The sequence below is a fragment of the Callionymus lyra genome, chromosome 12 (genome assembly GCF_982586985.1).
Source record: "Callionymus lyra chromosome 12, fCalLyr1.hap1.1, whole genome shotgun sequence".
Classification (NCBI taxonomy): domain Eukaryota; kingdom Metazoa; phylum Chordata; class Actinopteri; order Syngnathiformes; family Callionymidae; genus Callionymus; species Callionymus lyra.
This window is the reverse complement of record NC_141829.1, coordinates 21,993,045-22,017,585: the sequence shown is the minus strand read 5'-3', so window position 1 is coordinate 22,017,585 and position 24,541 is coordinate 21,993,045. Positions and strand designations below refer to the sequence as shown.

The window sequence follows — 24,541 nt, the reverse complement described above, 5'->3', positions numbered from 1 at the left end:
CTTAAGTGCCAATTGCAAAACATTTTGTGTTGAATAGGTTAATACATGCCCTTTAATCTAAACTTCTGAATGAGATAACTCTTGGTTAAATGTCTTAGTTCATATTTGGCCTCGGTTTATTTTTACATCATCAAACGTGGCCCTCAATGAAAAAAGGGTTAAACAGTTAACATGTAACAAATCTTTAACCACATCGACAGGACATGTAATTCTTTTAACCAGCTTTAAGGAAAAAAACTAGTTTATATTACCAAAGGGGGTCCTAACTGATTTGTTTGTTCAAAATATTTAATTATTTTCAAAAGAAACTAACTTTAATTTGGACGCATCAAAAACCGGAACTTTAAAATATAATTTATAAGAACATTGAACTCAACGCCTGAATGTATCAGTGGCTTTTATCAAGTTTCTCCAAGCAAGCGGAGATTTCTTGTAAATAAAAGCAAACTTTGTGCCTAAAATCAAAACATAGTTTAAACTCATATAAATGTCCACAAGAAGATGAAAACCTATGCAGAGATCTACTGCGGCACTGCTATGCAACAGTAACAGATTTTTAAAATCATGAGACCGGATTAATATGACTTGATTTTGGCAGAAGCGTTTCTTTCTGATGCACCTCTGACTATCGTAGTCAAGTGCTATTCAAGCACTAACTATATACAGGACTTCTGCATTCTGACTCCTGTTTTACAATTCAAACTCTTTGGCTGCTATCACGAGAGCCGTCAACTGCTGCGTTCATGGCTGCAGGCGGAGTTCGAGACGGAGATGACAGGAATGAAAGAGCAATCTCCAATTTGATAAAAATTATTTAAAAAAGAAGTAGCTTTGATCTGCAAAAAATCCCAAAAGTGGAAGTGTGCCTCTCAAGTGAAACCCACTTATAAATGTTGAACATGTCAAGGAATTCTTATTGGACGTGAGGATTCATAGAAGACAACCGGACTCAAGTTTGGAAATGTTCCACCTTTATTGTGCACGGTGTGTTTACTTAACACGTAAATGTTGGAAGTGAAAGTGACATTGCATCATGAATAAGTGCATTGTTAACATCAGCAAGCTGTTGTGTCATATGCACTCACCTATTTTATCTGTCTGTCTCTGAGAAACTAAACATTTTAATAACGAAAACTTTATAAAAGGACACGGAGGAGATGATTTTGGTTGTATTAAGTAACTTTTTAAAGTTGGAAATTAAGCCAAAACGTTGTTTTCTACATACATTTACACATTATCATCATTCAAATAATAAGGATAATAAGTTGGAAAATATCAAAGAAAAAACAAACAAACAATGTATTTTTAATACATCATAATATGACACTTACATAATCTTGCAGTACTTTTGTATATTTATTTTGTAAATCCAAGTGGTTCGAAAGCGTGTCAGCTGGACTGTGTAGCGTTCTAAGAAGACGTTTCACCGCTTATCAGAGAAGTGTCTTCAATTATTTTGTGTTGTATTTTATTCTAGCTTATTTTTGTATTATTATTCATATAAAAAAAAAAAAAAACACATTTCTGAGGATGACACAAACGGCCAAAGAAAAATCGAATGTTTATTGTTGACATAAACTTTGCCAATAAAGCTTTTTTTTTTTTTTAAATTCTAAGTTTAATGTAAGTTCCATCTTTAAGGTCAGTTACCTTTTTGTTGATGTTAATTATTGCAGTATATCCGTCAAATGTTGAAGTCTTCCTCTCAAAGGTGCAGTAAGTTGCTCATCATGACAAAGTTTTGAACTTATTACTTTATAAAGTTTTTCCCACCACTCCTCCAACCAGCTGTAATCAAGCTATGCTTTGTTTATACAACGATTCCCTTGGAGATGAAGACTTCTGGGATTGGTTATGCATAGTGACAAACCTTGACTCTCAACCAATCACAGCAAAGTGGGTGTGGTTATTGTAAACACAATTTAATTTCTAGAAAAAAGTGTTTTCAGTGGCTGGGTCTTTAATTCATTAACTAATGTAAATATTTCAATTAAAAGAGAGTTTTGTACAAACACATACTTATGAGTACAATAGAGGTCCAAGATCTATTTAAGAGGCACTTAAATCAACACCTTAGTTGCTTTAAGATGACGCCACATGGCCAACATTGATATATTTGTCCTACAATTTTCTGCTGTTACAACAAAAGCAAGTTGAAAGCTGCGAGGGACTGAAGATGGAAGATGATGGTTTAAAAATGCCGGTTCATTATAATTTTGAGGACACTAAACATTAATTATCCTTTTGATCAGGCGGAGTGAAACATCATTGACTAACTAATGAATGAGCGTCGTGATTATCAGATTGTTCACGTGCACGACGCTTCTGAAAGCTTTGTTCTCCTCCCTCACTCCGCTCTGCTTCCTAAATTTATCGCCCACAAAAGTGTGTTTTTACAGGCAGGACAAATTTACGGAGGAGCATTCATATTTAATGACAGATAACGTTTCATGTTCTGTGCTGACAATTCGGCTGAGACGGGACACTTCTCCCTCTCGCGCCTACCTTGACTAAAGCTGCATTTGCTTTTGCCGTCTAAACACTACTTTGTGCTCACTTTGAACACACCTCATCACATCTCAATCCAGGACATCAAAGAGCATCCCCCCTCCCCCCGAGACCTCCATATTTCTGCAGCCTTCTTGATGTTATTCAAACCTGCATAGGTTTACTAAAGTCACGCTTTGTAAATGCCCAGAAAGTTCCTGTCAGGTCCTGTCAGCGAACCTTCACCGTGAATCTTATCTTTGTTCGCCTCAGAGCTGCAGAGCATCCACTGTGGGATTCCTTGTGAAAACGTTCAGGATATTTGGATCTCCTGAACTGCCAAAATAGCTGAGAGGTGAACATTTAAACTTCGCAGACAGATTTAGATTTGAAGTGTATGTTGTTGAACCATGAACTCCTGCTGGGTAAATAACAAACATGTCTGCACCTCCGCTACAACAAAACACTGTGTATGTAGGACATTGTCTCGCTAATGATTCCGAAAGGGTTTGATAAGCAAATTTGTTATTCCCCCTGAAATTGCATCAAAGCGCTCGATCAAGAATAATGAACCCTGATGGCCTTGAACACGTTCCTGAAATAGAATAGTACAACAGCACCGCAAAATGTCTTTTAGCGGAGTGTGTGAAACATGAATCAGTCGCAATTCTCAATTACAGCTCATGAACTGAGCGTCTTGCTATCCTATGAATAATAATAATAATAATGTTTCTCTATTCTACTCACAGTGTTGAAATTGAGTCGTCATAGGAGCTCACAAAGTTAAAGGAAAAATAAGTATACTTACACAAAAATAATAACAAAACAATAATAAATTATTATAAGGGGGAGTCAACTATAACATACATAATCATAGACTAAGAAATCAGATGACAATTTGAAATAAACTAAATATACCATGTACGCTTTAGAAATAAATTTAAACTATTGTGACAAATTGACTATAAAGCCTGTATGGTTTACCACAGCTAAAAATTCAAAACCAAACACAGAGCAGATTTACCTGCAAGAGTTCAAGAGTTGAAAAGGGGTTTTCAGGAAAATTACATTCAAAAGAATGACAAGAAAAGGCGAAGATAGTTCAATTCTCTAAATGATTACAATTGCGAAAGTGCTTAATAATCATGTTTGGAATACTCATCCCTTGTGACCATCTAACAAGACCAATATAAATAAACATTTGTTTTAAGTGTATGTATGTATGTTTTAAAACATAGTTTTAAGTCCTAACAAAGCAGCTAAAAACCCTTGCACATGTCATAACAAATGTCCAGGAGTGAAAGTTTGTTTTTGTCAATATGTCTGTGTTTCGATCCATATGTATTATGTCTCACAACTAAATGTTATCCTTCAAAAGGTTGCGGCTTGGAACCCCACATCTACCATAAAACACATGTGGGGAAACACACACGTTATAATGTTTTAATCAAATGACATGATCTATATTTGTGGTTTATATTTTGTATATAAAAGCTTTTTGCTATAGATAATGTTACTATAATTTAACATTACATCACACTACTTCTTACTGGCTCGTGGCCCTGTATTCTATTTATGCACTATTCGATTGGAATCTGTAAAACACCATTAATTGTATAATATTTATTTTATTTGTATTTATTTATTGTTCCAACCTTTTTTCTTTTTTGACCCACAGCATTACATTCGCCCTTGGAAATTTGCCTTTCTACTACTAATCCTAGAAACTAGTAAATGAAAAGTAGCTTTAAGTAGCTTAAAGTTACTATTGAAAACATTACAGATAGTTACTGAAACTAAGTGACTTATTTAAACTTACTTGCCCAACACTGGTAATAAGATATAGTCAAATGTAACTTGTCCAAAGTGATAAAGTCACTCATGGTACATTGTAAACCAATGAAATCTAAATGAAGCTAATAACCCTGTAATTGTGGTCATAAATCCAAGGATCCATCGGTTGATTGACTTCTAATCGCGCTACATCTGAAGCTTCTGATCGCAGCCTCAAAACATACCGGGTTCAACGTTTCTATTTATTGAGCCTGACCCGCAGCGGTTAGTGTGTGTAGCAGATCAGAGGATGGGTCAAACTTCCCATCGATGCGCTTCTGTAGGGGAAATCACTGCCATTTGATCCGGGGCAGCCCCAGAGGAACGCTGCTCCTGCAGATATATCAGAGATCAGGAAGCTGCCAAACCGGCTTCTGGCTCGGGATCCCTGCCTGTACCCAGACGGCCGGACCCGAGGAAGAGGTCAGACGGCAGCTCACGCTGGGGGTTTGCTAAATGATGGTGGGTAATCTGGGTGGGGAGTAGTAATGGTCAGCTGGGATCAGACGGCTTCATACAATATTGACGGCGTTTGCTCTTCATGGCACGAGACTTACATATTATACATGTTTGCTTCTCCGGATAAAAAGGATTCTTTTTAAGATAGCGTATTACTTTCATTTTCAAAGGGAACACGATGACTCTGAACACATCTCAGAAAATCTCAATGTGGCTCAGAGACAACATTAAAGACTTGCCTAAATGGGATTTTAAAGGAATAAATTAAAGATGTATCGATTTGCTCTTGAAGGTCACGTGACCCAGTCACCTGACTTCCCCTCAGACTGGCCCTCTTGGGATTTGTTTATACAGATGGAGCGAGCGGAGGCACCAAAAGGCAGAGATTAAAAGTTCTTTGATGTCATAACAAGGCATCTGCAAGACACAGCAGTGAGAACAGAAAAGTGTGTGAACAAATAATGACTTTCACACTCATAAATGAACCTTATGACATTCATATCAGAGGATAAACTAAATTAATCCAATCTTTTTGATGCCTGTTTTCAGCAGTGCAGGAGTTTGTTTCAATCAAATGAATCAGCTAAATGTGCAAGTATATACAGTATATATTTGTGTATTATTAATTATTATTTAAATAAAATTGAAACAAGACAATTATAATTGTAATTATTGTGATTCTTATTATTACCATATTGTGTGTCTTTTCGGCACTATTATGAGTATCAAGCTGAAATTTAAACTTGACACTGTGACCCCAGTATGTCATGGAATTAATCTTTAAATTAGTATTACATTTGATTATCAGCAGTATATATACTGTATATATATTTTTTAAAAAGCCTGAACTATCGTGGCATGGCCGGATTTGACAATTTATAAATTACAAATCGTGCCGATTAGATGTGAAGCTATTGTACCAGATAAAAATTCACAGATATTTCTATACTTAGAATAGTTTTGTAAATAAGAATTCATTAACATGAGAACTGAATCAGATGATGATCTGCGTGTGCGACATTTTCCAACTCAACGCCACGTCTCGGAAGATTATTCTGCTGGAAATCGTGATGATGAGAAGTTTGGAAGTACATCCTGTTAACAACTCCCACTGACATAAAGAAGATTACGTAGGTAGCGTCAGACAGAGGCAACTCCTTCCGTTAACTTGAGTCTTTCCTATCCCCTCCAAATCGCTGCTGCCGCTCCGCTGAGCCTGTAATTTGCCTAAAACTGAAGGCATCCGGTTGAGTCCCGTCGATATGACAGACAGATAAACCGTAAAGGCTGAGAGACAGCGGGAGGGAGGGGGAGTATTTGTCAGGAGAACACGGAGAGGGTGGATCATTTGTCTGGCAGATGTGAGATGATACGGTGATGGTTGCGGTGGTGTCTTGTGGAGCTCCACCTGGTCGTGAGCAAGACATGTGTTTGGAAGAGCTGAGGGGGAGGCATCATGGAGGAAAGTGAGACCAATAGTGAGAGTGTGACCTCGTTGTGGCTTAAACGTCATAAACCGCATGAAAAAAACCTCAAGGCACCGACATATTTGAGGACAAACTCATTTTTACAATATAATAACTCATTTTTAAATATTGAACTTACTAAACTATTCCTGCCCCACCTTTTCCAACAACAACTTCCAGGGCACAGAGGTAATTGTGTGTTTGTTGCACTTCTTTATTACTGTCTCTCTCTTGACATGTATGTTTACCACAACTATAATCTTCAAAAAGCCTGTTAACATAAGTAGCTCAGCTTTCATAAACCATAAAGTCAGCTCTGACTGATCCTCTGCACCATCCTGTTTACCACGCCGAGGAGCAGCCGGAGCGCTCTGATCATATCTGCCGCTCGCAAGCCAAGTCTTTCTTTCCTCGCACGCCTCTGTGACTCACTTCAAAACATGTTGTATGTATTAATATTCAAACCCGTGAGACAGGTGACATCGTCCTCAGTGTGTATCTTACATGACTGTGTTGTGTATGCATAAATTCTTCCACTTACACAACATGTGAAATCAAAGGTTGCCGCACACATCTCAGAATGCCTGGAGTACAAAGCGCTTCAGTACTCTCTTCCCACCAGGAGAGTCACTCCCAGACTTGTTTTTTCGCAGATCAAAATGGCTTTGGTACAAGCGTTACTGATATTTGTAAACAAATCATTATCACGAAATTCTTTGAAAAAAAAAAAATCCCCTCTAAAGGTGTACATTTTTCATTGACACAAAAGAAAACGGTCAAAATGAGAGATCTGTGTGTCGAGGCTGCAGTCAATGAGGGAGACAGAACCTGCCACAGCGCGGAAAATATCACATCAATCATGGGACAATTTGTATTTCAGGCATGTGTCAACCCTCTTAACATGGTGCATTGTTTTTTCTTTCTTTTTTTCTTTCTTTTTCCTCCGAACTTGTTGCACCCACTATGTCAGAGCATTTCAACTAAAAGTTCAGAAAGATATGCAGCCTGTGGCCCGTGCAATCTTCTACTATTTCCTGTTATATGTGAGGCAAACAAATAAACGATCTTATAAATAACTTTGCACTTAAGTATTGAAATAGCAATAACAACCGTAATGTCTCCTCATCTGACCCCACAGACATTGTGACAAAAAAAGACACATGGGAATTTTATGTCAATTCGTTGTTAAATCTTCTGTTTTCCTAGTGAACTTTAGATCAACTTTAGGGGGTCATGATGTATCATCTACACTGGAGCTCCTCGTCTTAAGATTATGTTCAAACTTTCTAGAAGAGCAACATGTGCAGCAGATCTAAAACACTACAGTTGTGTTGGCTTTTTGACTCATTCATTGTTTACAGGTAAATGGACCCTGGGACAGTCCAAATTAACTGATCTGGCCATGGGTCATTAGGCGAATAGCCCTGCCCTCTGTCATGCACTGTATGGTCTCTTGGGTTCCCATTTTGAAAACCATTAGAAAAATGGAGGTGTTTCTCGCACTATGATCTTCAGTTGTCCAATCAAAGACACATTTCCTGTTTTTCTACCCTCCACTGGCTTGCTTTGTTTCAAACGTGTAAGGGAAGTCTAATTGTGTAATTTGCAACACAAGGCAGAGTTAAACCAGACGTCCGTCAAACACACAAGGAGGTTCCCAGTCACGCCCTGTTGTTTTGGCATTAATGAAAGCAGAGTGTGGAACATGTCTGGAGGGCTGAGCTCATTTGATTTTCGTGTTTGATTCTGTTTTTTTCTTCACTAGTGTCCAGCAATGCTGCAGGTGGAAGAAGTGACGTCATCGCCAGAGGCCACATTGGGATGAGACACTGGAAGTAGCTCAGTCTCCAAACATCTGGCAGGGTACGGCTGCCATGACTCGCTCAACCCTGCCATGGAAAAAGCTCTTCAGATCTGGGGGGATCAAAGTGTGCCCTGGGTGCCGGAGCCTCTGTGGCCTCCCTCGGCATATTCAAATAGGGCTTCCTGAGAGCAGACCTCAGAACATGAACCAGGAAGGAAGCATGAACCGGGTATAATGTGGATCACAGAGAGGGATGAAGAGTGGGTCTGATTTCGGGGAATTCCACCTGCTCAAGATTCAATTTGATTGATCATACCATGATGAACAAAAGCAACAACCAGATCAAGGCTCACAAACAATTATTTCATTACAAACAGCCAGTTAAAAAATAATTATTTTAACAAATTTGGTTCTTTGAGGGTTTCTGCATGAAGGGTTCTATTTTAAGTGGCAACTGTCAAAAAGGTTTTTTTGTTGTGTTCTTTACTCAAATCAGGTTTAAGGAAGGTTTTTGAAGCTTCTGTAATTTACTTGCATGGCTTCTCATTGCTGCTCCAAGCAAAAACATTCATAACAAGCATACAATCAACCAACTTAAATAATCTTTCACATAGAATTTGTTTTTTTACATTGTATTCAGGTTGTAAGGCAAATTATTAGAGCTTTGAAAACTCACTTAATGGTCAGAAAACATGTTTTTTATCTTTGCCAGGCATTGTGCTCCTGGTGTCAGCAAAGAAGTAGAAGAAAACATCAATGTTTTACGGCCACTGTGGAAATTATCAAAATCATAATTAAATGAAAATGGTTTGGATTGATTTCAAATAAGTTAAAAATTGTTGTATAGTATTTTCTGTCATTTCTAAATGTAAAAACACAATGCACTGCAGAGTCCTGTTTGTTTCAAATTGTATTTTTGATCTGACATCCATGAGCTTTTGTCGACAAAGTAATGTCCAAGCTTGGTTTCTTAGCGCTTAGTGAAGTGCATTAGCCTCTCTTGAAATCCATCATCGTTGTAACTAAAGGTCCTCGTTGTGAACATGAATCGGCTGCAGGATAAATGCTTTCATATTCATTCTGACAGGGGAAATCAAACACGTCAGCAGCAGTGATGCCTGGGAGCGAGGGGTCACCTGTATACGGCATTACCGAATTAGCTGCTATCTAACCCAGACCTGCTGTGGCGTGCTGACACTAATCCCGGGGCCCGCTGGAGAGCCCTGTCTGTGTTACATTATCATGTCTAATCCCCGTAATCTCTCTGCAGCGCTGCTAAATGCTATTCCACCTCCGACTCTTACCTCATAGTCTTGTATCCACGTTAATGAAGGGCCCGCTCCCAGTTTGCCCAGGACTACCACACCGGTGGGACGGGCGACTGCTGTAATCGGAGGCCCCCTGCATCGCCACCCACTCAGCCTTCCAGGCACCCCTATTAATGTAATTCATGGCCCCGGGCAAAGAGCAAATCAAACATATGTTCAACAAATCAGGGTTTGTGTATTTTGGTGTCACCATCCTTTTGCAGGTCTATTAGAGGCGTTGATGAGATTCTTAGTGAAGGGCTCGCCATGCGGGAGAACGGAAGCTTTGAAGTGCTCGTGCCACTTTTCAACCCCCCTTCTTGCTACAAGACACTTATGATGAGCTGACCTGGGTTATTAAAATACCGCGGAAACCATCACCCATAATACTTCTGCCTTTTGGGCTGTCAACACAGAATGGCAGCCGGGGATTGGCTGGGATGAGGGGTTGAAAGAGGTCCCGAATTATAAATGGCACTTTATCCATTAAAACAGGATTTCTGCTGTCTCTTTGTGTAATTACCTGCACCCGCCAGCTCTGTGCCCGGGCTTACCTTGTTTACACTGCGTGTCTCGCAGTCGAGCTGTCTCCCTGCAAGGCTTCGTTACACTGTCTTCCACGCTGCCTTTGTCTCCCTTCATGTCTCCCACTTGTCTGTCTTGGCTGTCAGGGCCGACCTTAGAAAGAGCAGCAACAAACACACCCAGTGGAAAAACATGTCAGTAAAAACACACGTGTTTTTTTTTTAAATAATCTAGTCGTGTATTTATTTATTTACAATTTAGCACGAGTATAACTCAAACCCATTAATGTGCTTTGCAATGTTAATCAAATGCTAATGCAATTGCGTTTCCCACTTTACTAGCTCTACCTCCGAGCAAACAGCTCCACACTGACTTAATTGTGAGGGCAGAAAAACAGCACACAGAGACTTCCTCTCATATTTAATTTTATCTTTGAATAAAAGAGCTATAGGAAAGTATTAATCTGCTTAACATTTCTAAGTACATCCTCCAAAGGATTTTGCTTTTTTAATCTTACATATGCTCAGCAGAGTTACTGGCAAAAACTGTACATTTTCCTCATTTCATCCTTTCAACATCAAATGGTGAGCAGCCAAAATTGGATCAGACTTCAAAGACTGTGATGTGCTCCAAGTCACGGAGTGGCTCTTCTATTTCACATATTGAATCCGAGCAGGATATCAAAGTGCTACCAAAGAACCTCAGGTCTTTACTAAAAAAGGGGTCTAACATCTGTAGAAAGAGGAGCGCAAAGACAAATCACCTCGGGGAAGAGCGAGCATTTATTCTCAGCCGTGAATTTCCAGCCTTTTGATTCTCTCATTCTCGTACCACCCTGTCTTCTCCGCTGAGATGGAGGGTGAAGCAAGAGAACTCTTTTGTCTCTTGTACTCCAAAAATTTCCCAAAGACTAATCTGGGTTAAAGCATATGTCCCGAATGTTACACAACTTTGAGAGCATTTTTGTTGACTTACGTTTGTTTTCTGGATGTCATGTGCATTGTTGCTCTTTGTAGACCTAAAAATAGAAGACACATTCAATACAGTTGGTCACAGTACTTCAGTGCCCTCATAACATTCGTGGTCTGTACCATCCTCACACATTCAAGCCCCTACCCTGAGATTGTGACACACCTGAGGAAATACAATCATTTTAAAGAGAATAATAAAAGATAGTAAAATTTTTTTTACTTTAAATTAAATAAAAAAATACAAATTAACATCTCAACAGAGTTATGTACTGGTCGACTGTCTCACAATGGCTACCTGCATCATACTAGAAAGATAACTAAGACCTCCTGAAACTGTGTTTAATGGTGGCACAACAAATCAAGTTAATAAACAATTACCACCAGTCAATATCTTTGTAGCAAGGTGACGCATATTTGAAAACATTTCGGAGTAAACCCAAGCAAGTTTGGAGAAAACCTACAGACTCCACTAAGACCACATCAGTTGAGTTAAGCATGTATTCATACATTTCTATAAATCATTCCATCCATACTTGAGCCGATTGAACTCGGCTAGAAAACGGCTCTGTTGTGTTGTGTTTCCACTGGACCTCGTCCACGGAACAACTGTATGGACTTATTTTTCCTATTGTTTCAAAAATGTTTTTTTTGTGTTGGAAGTCAAACTGCTGTATATTCAATGACCTCACTCTCTCGATAGTATCTGCTGAGAAAGGCAACACGAACTGTGTGGAGAGAAGTTGAGAATAGTACCTAAGAAGGCTGAAAGAAGTAATTTAGGGAAACGAAAGATTTTGAAATATATTGATTTACTTACAGGTTGAAAACTAGAATTTCCATCATTATGTAATGAGATCCTTGGGCGTAATGTATAGTGCGTATACATTGACCTAGTTATTTTCCCCGAATAAATTCAAGTCCTAAACAGTGGCCTAACACCGCCTGACTAAAACCCATTTTCATTTGCATTCACTTAAACAAAACTGGCTGAAGAAAAATTTGTACTCAACTTTTACGGCGGTCAAGAACTCAATTAACCATAATAGTTTACTGAATAACACATGGTTTGTAGTTTCAATATGTTATTTATACGAGGGCATGTTTCCTAGAGGACTCCCTACACACATGTTCAAATCGACTGATCGGTGTAATTAAGAACAGGACGGTGAATGATCTGTTCCTTAAGGATCGTGCATCTCTAATTACCATCTGTTCTCATTAATATTGTATTTGGGTCTCAAAACAGGTCAGTCAACTTTTTTTTTTTTTTTTAATGAATCACCTTTAGTTAGTGATCTACTGCACCATCAGGTCACTTTTGAAACTGTCAAGATGTGCATGTGTATTTGTCAAAGAAAACATCATCCAGGTTGGACTCTGAGGCAGCTGCTGATTGACGACACAAACCCGAGATTCACATTTAAAAAAAAAAAAAGTGGTGTGATCAAAAGGGAAAAGAACAGCATGTAGGTGAGAACACGGATCTTACTGGAGGAAAATGGGCCAGATCATGTCAAAATAAATCTATATGGAGGGATTCCAGAGCTGATTAAACAGAATTGTTAAGTGGAGGTTTGAAGTGTTGCTCACCAAGGAATACGATTGTAAACAGAGGAAAAAAAATAATCCCCCGATGAGCTGTGTTGAGTATACAACATTCTCAGATGTGGAAATCCACAAATTTGAAGTCTGGAGAGGGACGCTGACCCAATGTCACCTTTGTGGTTTATCTGAGGACTTCAACTTCAGGATGACTTGTTTCGGAACTTTTCTCTGCACAGTTGTGGGAAACTGAATTTGACTTCAAATACAAAGATTTAAATTGAATCTTAACTTGCAAGAATGCCTTTGAGTTGTAGTGCCTAGGGATGGGTATTACTTTCAGCCAAAATAATACAAACAGCTCCGCTTTGTCATTTTAGTTTCCACAGTTAAAATCTTTAATCGACAATTGGAGGAAAATATACTGTATATTATTCTGTTTATATATATTCGAGTTACGGTGGCGCAGTGGTTAGCGCGCTAAAAGGTTGCAGGTTCGCCTCCAGTTCCAGAGGTACTCAACTTGTGAGCTTTTTGTGTGGAGTTTGTATGTTCTGGGTTTACTCCGGGCACTCTGTTTTCCTCCCCCAGTCCAAAAACATATAGAGGTTGATTTGGAACTTGTGGAAATTATCCGTAGGTATGAGTGTGTGTGACCGGTTGTGTGTCTTTGTGTGTGGTGTCCACAAGCTGAAGTTTGTAAGCAGTACGATAGCTTTCCAGTAACATCAGCATTTTGCCGAATAAACTGATATTTTCCATTGTTTAGAGGTTATCATTTTCATTTTGTTACTCTGTTATACCTTTTTTTTTTTTTTAGATCTTCCAGATGACCAGAACAACCAATTGCAATTATTGGATGTTTTCTAACATATGAACGATCCTCTTCCTGGTGAACATTTTTTTTTGTTAAGAAATTAAGGCCTTGAGGGCCTACAGACACACTGAGACAATCTGCAACCATTTTAAAGATTATCATTTTTTAACTGTATCAGTTGTATATGGTTTAAGAGCAAGAACAAAAAGATCCCTGTTACCCTTTTCTTTTAAGGCCATCAACAATAAGGACAAAACAAAATGTGTTTGATACTGAGCAGAATGAAACCTAGAATATTTTGATTGACGAATGATAATGACAGACTGATGTGACTCTTCAGTTGAAGATAAGTTTTGCTTGGTTAAAAAAAACAAAACCAGACAATACTTGGTCACCATATGCTGTTAAGTCGGTGGCTGCTAGGCTCCTTAGCACATACTTTCTTAATGACAGGCCTAGCATGTGCTGAATAAACACAAAAGTCTTCAGCTCTTACATCTGGAGACCAGCGCTGCACCCAGCCCCATTTGTGGTCAGTGTGTTATCTTGGCGGAAAGATATTTATTACGTTTATAAAGCAGAAAAAGGAGGGAGCTGGGAGGAGCGCTCTCGACTGCTTAAAACAACAAAACATTTACAAGCAAAAGGGGGAAGTGGGAAAGAGTGGAGTCTAATGCTTTGTTGATATAGATGGTTCAATTTTAGTATTGTTTAATTAATCATAACACAGTATGAGGCAAAAATGTGTTAAAATCTTTGAGTACAGTGTGCAGGCACATCATTAAAAATATACAGTTTAAATCACAAAATAGCATACAAATACAAATTGCTAGTGTATTAAAATGGAAATCTCACCCCATATGTCCATCTTTAGATGTCTTTGTGCCAGTCTCTGCGCGACATCTGTCTCTCTGGGAGTCCTGACGCACCCGATGGCCCCTATACACTGTACAGAACGGGATTGTTCAAACACACAAAGGTAGGTATTGTAGCGCTGCCATCACATTAGAAAACTCTAATGTTAACTTTATAACTTTGCACTGATTGCTTACTTCATATTTGTTGATATTTAGATGTGTCTGGTGATTAATCTACTAACAAATTAGGTTAATGTTAATAAACCTTACTTTAAAGGTTAATTTAGATGTTTTTGTTTGTTAAGGATAGTAATTCTTAACACGGTGTGCCCAAGAAATATATAAGTTAAATAAATTAATTTGCTACTATTTCAAACCTCATTGTAAAAACGGCAAGGTTACCACTTTGGCCCTTGACTGAATTTTTGCTCTCTCAAGGTTGTACTATAACTATAATCATTTAGAAATGTTTCTGGCAGCTAACAGACCATTTTATTTTTTCGAAATATAACTCGTTAGAGTTCTTAATTTTTTTACAGGTCAAGAGTAGGTTTATGATTCATATTTCAATTAAAGTGATATAGAATGCAATAGAATAAAACCAAATTACAATTTTAGCTCATATTTTAGTCTACTTTTTCCTTCATTTTTTTCAAAAGTTTTCCCATCACATGAAGATGCTTCAACTGTTTGTGTTTTAACAGTCTGAGCTCAAGCTGTGTTGTAAACGGAACCCTCCGACTCTATTGAAGATCTTTTGTGTTTCCCTTGTAAAATGATACGGACAGAAAAAAGAAAGCTCAAGTACACGGCTGAGCAGCGGTTGTATTTTGCATGGTCTAATCTGATCGATGGTGAGGGGTCCCGCGGGCCCCGCTGAGATCTGAGGAGCCACCAGCCTCATGCATTTGAAAGGCATCTGTTTATTTTCTGAATGCAAATGTGGCCCACCTCAAAGGCTATAAGCTGCGGAGAACACACAATGTGAATGTGCTGGAGTGCTCCGCCGGGGGGCTGGGGGCCCCCACTTATGTCAGGTTCAGGTTCCCTCCCTTCCGCCTCTGAGCGGCGGCGGCCACACACAAGTGGAGAGGCTTTCCCTCACACCACGGCCATGTTTATCCTTTCTGTGCTGTTATTTAAAGAGGCTTTAATGGAGGACATTTGCGAAAGGTGTGCAGGCGGCGGTGGCTGAGATGCTCCGTGTGCCAGATGAGGGCAGCCCTTAGGAGAACCACGCCAGACAATGCCAGATCTCCTCCTCTTGCCCTCCTCTCTCCTGCCCCTTTTGGCACCCTCTCTTGTCCTCCAGTGAGAGGCTCCTGGAGGAGGAGGAGGAGATGAAGGAGGGGGGGGGGCCCCGGGAAGGTTAATGTGCCCACTTTGATCTTCGTCAAGGCATACTGAGTAAGAATTAATTTACATTTCAGATGAAAAGGTTGACAGTATAAAAAGGCATCTTGTTTCTGGTATGCGAGGGCTGTGTAATAGGCAAGGAATTTGAGAGAGGAAGTCGTGAGGAAACAGAAGGGATAAGCCCCTCTCGCTTGCCTTTACTGGGAAAGAGATGAAAGGAAAAAGAAGGATCTCAGTCGGCACTGTTCTACAGAAACATGGGGACCAAATGCTAGCCCAAACTTTCAAAAGCTTCCCCCGATGCATTATTAATTAATTATTACTGTTTCGCGGGCCACTCGTTGAGATCAAAAAGGTGTTTGACAAAGATGTGAGGTTCTTCAGGCCTTCATCCTCGCTCCCTTTGAAAAGATGTGACAAAAGTTGTGCCAGTTTCCACCGGACATGAACATTCCAGAGGTCGGCACTTGAGAAGTTGTTGAGGAAGATAAGAACATTTCTCTACCTGACTGTATACGCACTGCAGCTTCTTCCCGCTCCTTTTTGATTTCTTTGACGCTTCGCCGCGCAACATAGCCTCTCCATGCTGCAACGGAGAGAGAGGAGAGCGTGTTTGTGAGTTTGTGTGTGTACTGGCTGTGTGAGGCGGCAAATAATACTCCAGATCCCACTTCAAAAAAAACTGCTGAACCAGGGGGCAGAGGGATGGATCACCGTGAACTCTCTGAAGTCTCATTGTCTCCCATGAAGCACTGGGCTGAGGCCTCACAGGTCAAGCTGTGGTTATCAAAATCTTTTATGAAGATTTGACCAGAGGGACTTTCCAAAGTTCACCTGTTTTCTATTAGCCCCCCTCGCTAAAACAAATGGCTATCTTGTCAACCGGGGGAGCTGAGATAATCGCACCTGACTGGATGACCGTGGCGCAGCGGTGTCTCTTTTCTTTTGATTTTCGGTAGCGCCGAGCCCCCAACCAGCCCTTGGTGTACGCTTGCATCACCACGACCCGAGCGATCACCTCCCGCAGCAGCAGGTTGAGTTGCTCCACGTGGTAATATCGAAGAAACACCTTTTTCAAAAAGACACTTGTTAGTAGTGATAATGAAGTTCAGAATGAAAATGATGGATTCATCTTATAAATAATCAAAAATGTGATTACTTGTGTAAAACTATTTGATTAGGATTATATTATAGCGCCTCCTGTTTTTCAGCAATTATTCAGTGGTGTAAACGTTTTAAATTTTAATTTGAGATGAAGTTGATGTGTATTAACCTACAAATTATGAAATAACACCAGCCAAAAAACTTTAAGTTTAAGAAAAAAAGGTAGATTAATTAAATGATGACAATTGGTGAATAATTAATATATGTAAAATAGAAGATATATATGTAAAGTTAAATAATAAGTCTCAGGTAACTGGTGTCGAGTGTGTGTGTTATTTTTAAAGTCTTACTTCAGGGTTCTTACAGCTTGAGGAAGGTTAAATTCAAGACTTTAAATACCATTTGAAATTTAATTTAAAAACAACTCGACGACCAACCAACTTAAAAAAAACAAAAAAAACATGTTATCAAAATATATAGGGTTAATGAAAATGTTAGCCATACGTTTATTATAAACATAAAATAAACATGACTTTTTAGTTTACTAGAAAACTTGACTTCCATTGTGCTATATCTAAAAGTTGTGCACAAAATACACAGCTTCCAGCCATGTAGAAAAATACTGGTTCCGAAAGATAATTCTCCTTTACTCTCATCTATTGTATTTTATTCTTATTTTTAAGACTTTAAAAAACTTGATTTAGGACATTTTATAGCCAATTAAGTTCTTATTTCTGGATTAATGAATTGAATGCCTTTTAAGACTTTTAAATGATCCACAGGAAACCTTTCCACCCTGATTATAACTAAATTTAAATTAAAATTATATAAGGAATAGAAATGAAAAAATTAAAAATACTAAAAAAGATTTTTCTAACATGTCTTTCAAGCGATTTTTTTTTTGCTGTATTTGTATTTGTGTTTTATTAATTGTACAGTGCATTTAGCTGTATAATTTTTAAGTGATGCTCTACCCCAATATTCTAAAAAAGAAAACACATTTCATGGAAGAGTTAACTGGATGAAAAGTGAGCACCTTTGTCTTTCCCAGGACCCAGTTCTCCAGTTTTGCTCTCTCCAGAATTGCGGCGGCGTTCTCTTTGCTGAGCTCAGGCAGCTGGTGTGCACGGAAAGCCAGGTAATAATATCTGAGGTGAGACAAAGCAGACAATAGAAGTCTCTAGACTTATATTAGGATTCTTTATTCCATGAAACATCTCATTTTCTGGCTGAAGAAACTTTATTGTCTCGCCGTTCATTTAAATGGCGATACGTTGATTTCAGTGAAGTGATGTTCTATAAATTTCCTTCCTTCAGTTTCCTGAAAAAACAACTAAAATATGCATTTCATATATTGCTAGCAAACTAATACATTAATTCCACAGTGTTATAATATTATAATTGTATTTTATTTGTATTTATTAACTATCTGTAGTCAACCTTTCTATTATACTGACAAATGTACTCGGTATTAAGCATTCACATGGTGATCCATTCAACTAAAAAGTGTAATTTAATCTTCATAAATTGGGTTTATGGAGCAGCACAGCTCTGAGTTGATCCTGCGACAGGTTGCTTGAACCAGCACTGGAAACATCAGCAGAGGCCCCCCAGTTTGAAACGTCTGTGAAGAAAACCGAGCTGGACAGAGACATGAGTCCTCAACAGAGGCCCATTGTTGGCGCTCCTTTGAACATTTGATTGTCTCTTATTTCAGCGGCCCACCAGGGGAAGCAGAAGCCCACCAGTGCGAGTCTGTCACTCCACATGTTTCTCACTCACCATCACACACACACACACACACACAGGTCACCTTCTTGTGCGACCTAACTTATAGAAGAGGAACACAAGTTTAGTTCTGGGGACTGCGTAACTACTCGCCACTCGTGTTCTGGTGTTGGTCAAAAAGACGAGACACAAGGAGAAGAAACAAGTCTTTGAACTCCCCTCCCCGTCTCATTCAGCGGGCTTTCATTCTAATTCCTGTTGATATGTGTTATTTCTTTGATGGTAAATACAAAGCACTGCCGGGCAACATCAGACAAGCCTTTGATATTGGAGCGCACATTTAAATCACTTTTCACTAAAGGTGCAGTTTAGCCATTTGGGTCTCTGGCTATGACTTCTGCCCAGCTAAAGTAGGATAACAGACTCAGAGGCAGGTTAAAACTTGGTTTCAAGTGGTAATCCGCGGTAATCCAGCCAGATATAAACAGTAGGTGTTCATGAAATCATTGCGACAGGTGAGTGATGAGTGAAATTCTGATATGAGAATCATGAAGTATTGAGTCACCTCCTGTGGACAAACATCCAATTATTATTTCACTTGTGGATGAAATCCCACAATGTTTAATCTCATTCTTGTGTGGAGCTGTTGCTAACTGGAACATTGATTTACACTTATTGTTCAATTGGTTTCCCGATTGTGTGCTTAATTTACAACATTTTGTGTAATACTTTTTCTTTCATAGAGGCCTTTACCATCGACTGCCATTATGAGAAAGAAGGGAAAGAATATCTCGATTTAATGGTAGAATACACTAAAAAGTTCGAGGGTAACTAACATTTGGTACCGTAATGGCAACGCTTCTGGAAAAATCAGGACAAAAACCCAAAACTGCTAAAAAAAAAACAACACATACACCGCTGATGTTTAAAATGTATGTAAAAATTCTGGATGAAATTATCTACTATTCAAAGGAAAACACATTCAGAGTAATGTTATAGAAAAATCACTTTTATGAAAAGGTTTTCATCTTGCACCCGTATCAGAAAAAACGATTCAATACCCATGCCTAATGATCTTAATCAAATGTAATAGTTTTGAAGCCATAAGTTGCCTCATTAAAACACTTTATATCAAGAATCATTTGAATAGATAATTAAACTGTGACCTAATGGATCTGAATTTAATCAAATTGTGAGATAACCAAATATCTACATCCATAACTTTACAGAATTACGAAAGTACCAGTTTGGCACCGACAAGTCAACTCAAGTAGCCCCGATAAAGATATGTTGTCTGTTTTTAATTGTATTGTAAAAATAAAAATGTTAAATCTTTAAACCAAGTTACAACAAAGCATTATACATTTATTATTATATATTAACATTTAAATGCTGCTATAAACTGAACTAGTTATTTCAAGCCTTACTGATCTCAATGTTTTTGTATTTAATGTTGTTTTTTTTTTTCTTTGCTCTCCTTCAATTTATGTACGCAGTTTTATGTATTCAGTGGATACAGTTGCATCAACTTGTCTTTAAGTGCAATATACATTTTGTTTACATGCACAGTATAACCTAAATATTGAAATTTTTAAATGAATAAAAATAGGGAATTTTCTTTAACAAGTTAATTTGTCTATTTTAAAATCAAACACCACAAGCAAAAACCTAATCACAAGACTTAAGAGTTTTAACAAAAAATATTATAGACACAAAATGTACTTGTTTTTACTGTATATTGAGATTTGGGTTAATGTCCAATCTTGTCCCACATTTTAATAAACAAACAACACACTTATTTACAGCCTTCCTAATGATGGACTTTGGGTTAATTCTAATATAATACCGATGGGACAAAGATTCATCTGATCTTTTCCAGGTCACTGAAGAACAAACTTAATGAACAGTCAAAGTAATCCATTAAAATGCATCATCCCTTATAATCAGAGTTCCACCCCGTTTGAATTACAGCCGTATTTTGCAGATTTCAATGAAAGAATTGTAGGATTTAGTTGCTAATGATGGCAATTAGTTGGCCTTTTGCTCGGCTCAACTTGGATCCTCAGCTAATTAAAGAAACTGTGTTGTGCTGCAACGCTGAGCTCGGCTCGCTTGTTCCTCGCCATCTCTGGGGTAATGTCAGCGCTCAGAACACAAGTGCCGGTGTTTTCGTGAGCCTACCTGTTGACAAACTCTTCAAAAGAGATGCGGTGGGAGTAGCCTTGACGGCGGATGTTCACCGTCTCCAGGATCCCCGTGTAGCGCAGCTGCACCATCACTCGCTCTTTACAGAAGCGCAGCGCCTGCCTGTCGTCGTTGGGTTTGATGCAGCGGACGAAGTGTGGCTGACCCACCACCATCTTTGACAGCAGGTCCATCAGGGAGAACTGCAACATATTCAGAAACAAGTTTCACACCACTCACAACAGAGAGAAAGATTGAACTATTTTTACATTTTCAGTTTTCTAATTACAATGAAAATATTCAGGTAAATAAATCAAAATCGAGTCCTAAAAATTATTTTTTTTAAAAACCTGGTTAAATGAAACGTTTTGTTTTTATAACTAGACATAAATTAAGTTTACTCCTAGAGGATGGAGCACTCTTGTTTGGGGCCCACTGACTGAATACATCAAAATATCCCTTGCTTCACTTGCAATGTTTTAAAGCTTATTAAACTAAATAACTGTCTATTTTATCTCCATCTCTTATGTACTCTTAAAAACAAAGTTATTGGCATTTTTTTATTGAAGTTATGTATTTAATATTCTAATTTGTTGAGGTTTGTGTTTTTTTAATTTAAATCTATATTTTACTGTAGCACTCTGGGTGAACGGGCCAATGTATGGATTGAATGTTTAAGGGGCTCAAAGTGACTAGATTTTTATATATATATATATATATATATATATATATATTTATATGACAAACCTCAATTTCAAAAATGACTTGTTATATCTCTTTTTGCATAACCAATCTTAATGACAATAAAAAAGTAATCAATATCGAACATAATATGTTTTTTAGCATCAATAAGGAATATATACCTGAAACAAAACTTGTTGAGAAACGTCAAACTGAATTCCTGTTGCAGCGATACTCAAAAAATCACAAATACACATCCCAAAATTTCTACTCTAGTGTTTTCTGGCCAACCAAGTGACGGAGGTTTTCATGGGTCTGGCCAGAAGACTACTTCCAGTAAGAAACACAGAGTGTTCCTCAGCAAGGATCTGTCAAGTAGGCATCCTAAAAAGTTACCATAGCTACCCCAAGTAGGTTATCTACCCTGGATCTCAAATGGTAATCCAAAACATGATGATGTTTTTTAGTACACTTGACTATCTAGCAGAATTCATAAATCATAAGATGGGTTTACAGAGCTGATGAATAAAAGCTTTTTTGGAGTTGAAACCTCCCATCATGGTAATTGTACAATTTCTAAAAAAAATAAAAAAATAATAACCCACGCGGAAGTAAGAGGCCACTGTTTGTCTCCTCATGTTGGTAGTCTCGTCTGGATGACGCATCATCTCCATGGTGTCCACCTGCACATGTACAAGAAGAATAAACACTCTTCTCAGCTAAACAAGTTAAAGAGCTATTTGGCTGTTTATGTGCGACCCTACGTCTTTGCTGTGTCGAGATAACACCATCCAATTCTTTCTCTATTAGAGCACAGCATAGTGCCGGCAGAGAAGTTTCTATAGCATAGGAGCATTAACAATTAAAGCTAACAATCTAGATGGGAAGTGTGCACTGCTGTGGGGCACAGGAGAATTGCAAAGCATTCTGAATAATGAGACTAGCCAACACTGCGCAGACAGTCATCCAAACGACGGATTAACGAGGACACAATATAGACTTTCTAATGGTTTTCACAGTTCATGGCTTCATCAAAATTAATGATGCAATAGATATTTTATGGTAAGTCGAAGTAGCAAAGTGCATATCTTAATACTTGATTCCAACTAAGGGGAAGGTGCGAGATCCAAGAAGGAACGAATCAACGATGGCAGAATTTGCTTTTCTGATCATACAGATGAAAAATATCAGAAATCTGTTTTACTTCTTCATCTAATGATAGTTTACTTTTATCTGACTGCAGAACTTTTATTAAGAGACATGTCCTAGTGAACATTACATCAGTGTTACAAGAATAGTTAAAAAAAGAAGATACATCCGTCCTTCCATACATTAATTCATCCACCTGTTGAAAAGCACTACTAATGGTCCTTTCAAAATATATCATTTAATAAAGAGGTTTTTTTTTCTTCAAGTTCTTTTTTGTACATAAACTAATTTATATTGAAGATTTGGCAATAATAAACTGACACAACAGATATATTATATAAAAGATGGTTAAGTTTTATGCTGAGAAGACCAGAGTGAAAGATGAGCTAATCTAATGCGTTGTGAATTAAATAATGCAGATAGAGATACATTTGGAAATTAAATGAGGTTTGACAAAAGTTGTGAACATCTAAGATATAAAACAAGAGCAGAAATAAAAACCTTACCTTTAATAAGTATTTGGGGGACTGAAAACAGGAATAGTTGCACACATGGAAGTAGAGGAAAAATAATTGGGCAAGAGAAAGTTAAAGAATACCAGAAAGAACATTTTAAAGAAATACAAATATGTTTTGTATCAAATCCCCTTTTATTCCTACAAGCTAACAAGTTATAGTTTTTCTTTCGGTGGCAACAAATTATTTTAAACTCAGCAAAAGTACCAAAACCAACCAGATGTAAATGTTCCTCTACCAATAGCCAAGAACTAGTAAATGTCTACAAGCAACAGTTCACAGCTCATGGTTTCTCCTGAAACTTAGAGGAGTCTCACCTTGATACGACCCGAGCTGAGTTGGGGAGGCAGAGATCTGGAGGCAGCCGTCACTCTGGCTCTGGAGGTAGCGAGGTTTCCTGATTAAAAAAATACATCGACATAAGTCATAATATCAAGATAATATATTGACTGCCATAGGACCCCAATGACTTCTCCATCCCACCACTAAGTCTGCCAAACAGCATGTAGGTAAATAAGTAAGTAATTTATATTTGCAGAGTGCTTTTCCAGACCAGGGTCACATAGCGCTTAAACAATAAAAACAATACCCAAAAAAATATATACTTAAAAGGTCAAGAAAACACAGAGACCGACACAGGAGTCTCAGAAAATCAAGGAAAAATGTCTTGAGATATTTCTTGAAGGAGTCAGTAGATCAATCAAATCAAGAGGGAGAGGAAGATCGTTCCAAAAGTTAGGAGCAACAGCCTGGAAGGATTTCTCTCCTCTGGTCCTGAACCATGTGCGAGGAACCATCAGTAGATTCTGATCCACAGACCTCAGAGCCCGAGCTGGGGTGTAAGGCTAAGATCGCTGATGTAAGGAGGAGCCTGACCATGAATAGCTCTGAAAGTAAGCCAGTGAATAGATTTAAGGAATCGGAGAAATGTGAGTTCTTCTACTAGAGCGGGTCAGAATTCTCGCTGCAGAGTTCTGTATTAACTGCAGGCGAGACAGCTCCTTCTTGTTAAGAAATGAAAACAAACTGTTGCAAAAGTCCAGGCTAGAAGACACAAACGCATGGATTATAGGCTCCAGATCATGTTGTGACAACATTTTTCTTAAACTTAATGCCTTACTATTAATAGCTAGACATTTTTATTCAGTGGTCAATGAATATGTCCATTTCCAATGTGAGACATGGTTTTCCATGGAGTCATTGCAACTCTTAGCAGGCCACTATCAAAACTGAACTCAATATGATTTTCATCTAGTACTTTAACTCATTACTCAAATGCTAACAGTTAGCATTGAGCCATGGTGGCCCACGGGTATATTGAGATGGGGTTGAGGAGGACCAGGGACCAAACTGAGAGCATCTGAACAACTCTACCTTGTGGTTTACTCGTTTTCAACTTAGACACTCAGACAGTGCAGAAACCCCCAAGAAAGCTCTCCTGATAGCAGACCATCCCCAGCTAAACTAAATATTTAAGGGTGAAAGTGCAGAATTCAGAACATTAATATTATGATATACTGATTATTGTACCCTGTGCACTCAAATGATGAACGTACATGATCCCCACAAAAATCCTAACTTAGGACATTGCCAACCAATCCAGAATGTCATGCAAATCCATTCATTACCTAAAACTATAAACAAACCAACTAATATACTTTTTTTGTTTCTTTGCCACAAATTTGTAGCACGTCATATTTTAACTTCAATCTAAGGCTATATTGAGAACAGAATATCTAGGGTGGAAGTTATTGAA

The 24,541-nt window shown here is 38.3% G+C and overlaps 1 protein-coding gene across 4 annotated transcripts in view; it reads right to left on the bottom strand.

The window, feature by feature from the left end:
* myo3b (myosin IIIB) overlaps positions 1-24,541 on the bottom strand; it is a 72,632-nt gene that overhangs the window by 13,097 nt on the left and 34,994 nt on the right. For 3 of the 4 annotated variants that reach the window (XM_087803643.1, XM_087803642.1, XM_087803645.1), the window contains 10 exons: positions 23,103-23,182; positions 22,777-22,797; positions 21,727-21,804; positions 20,438-20,643; positions 17,565-17,676; positions 16,331-16,493; positions 15,930-16,010; positions 14,067-14,157; positions 10,857-10,899; positions 9,911-10,034 (listed from right to left, as the gene is read on the bottom strand). In XM_087803643.1, coding sequence (XP_087659769.1) covers positions 9,911-10,034; positions 10,857-10,899; positions 14,067-14,157; positions 15,930-16,010; positions 16,331-16,493; positions 17,565-17,676; positions 20,438-20,643; positions 21,727-21,804; positions 22,777-22,797; positions 23,103-23,182 — 999 coding nt within the window. The remainder of the gene's footprint in view (positions 1-9,910; positions 10,035-10,856; positions 10,900-14,066; positions 14,158-15,929; positions 16,011-16,330; positions 16,494-17,564; positions 17,677-20,437; positions 20,644-21,726; positions 21,805-22,776; positions 22,798-23,102; positions 23,183-24,541) is intronic. The other variant, XM_087803644.1, reaches the window with a different exon arrangement.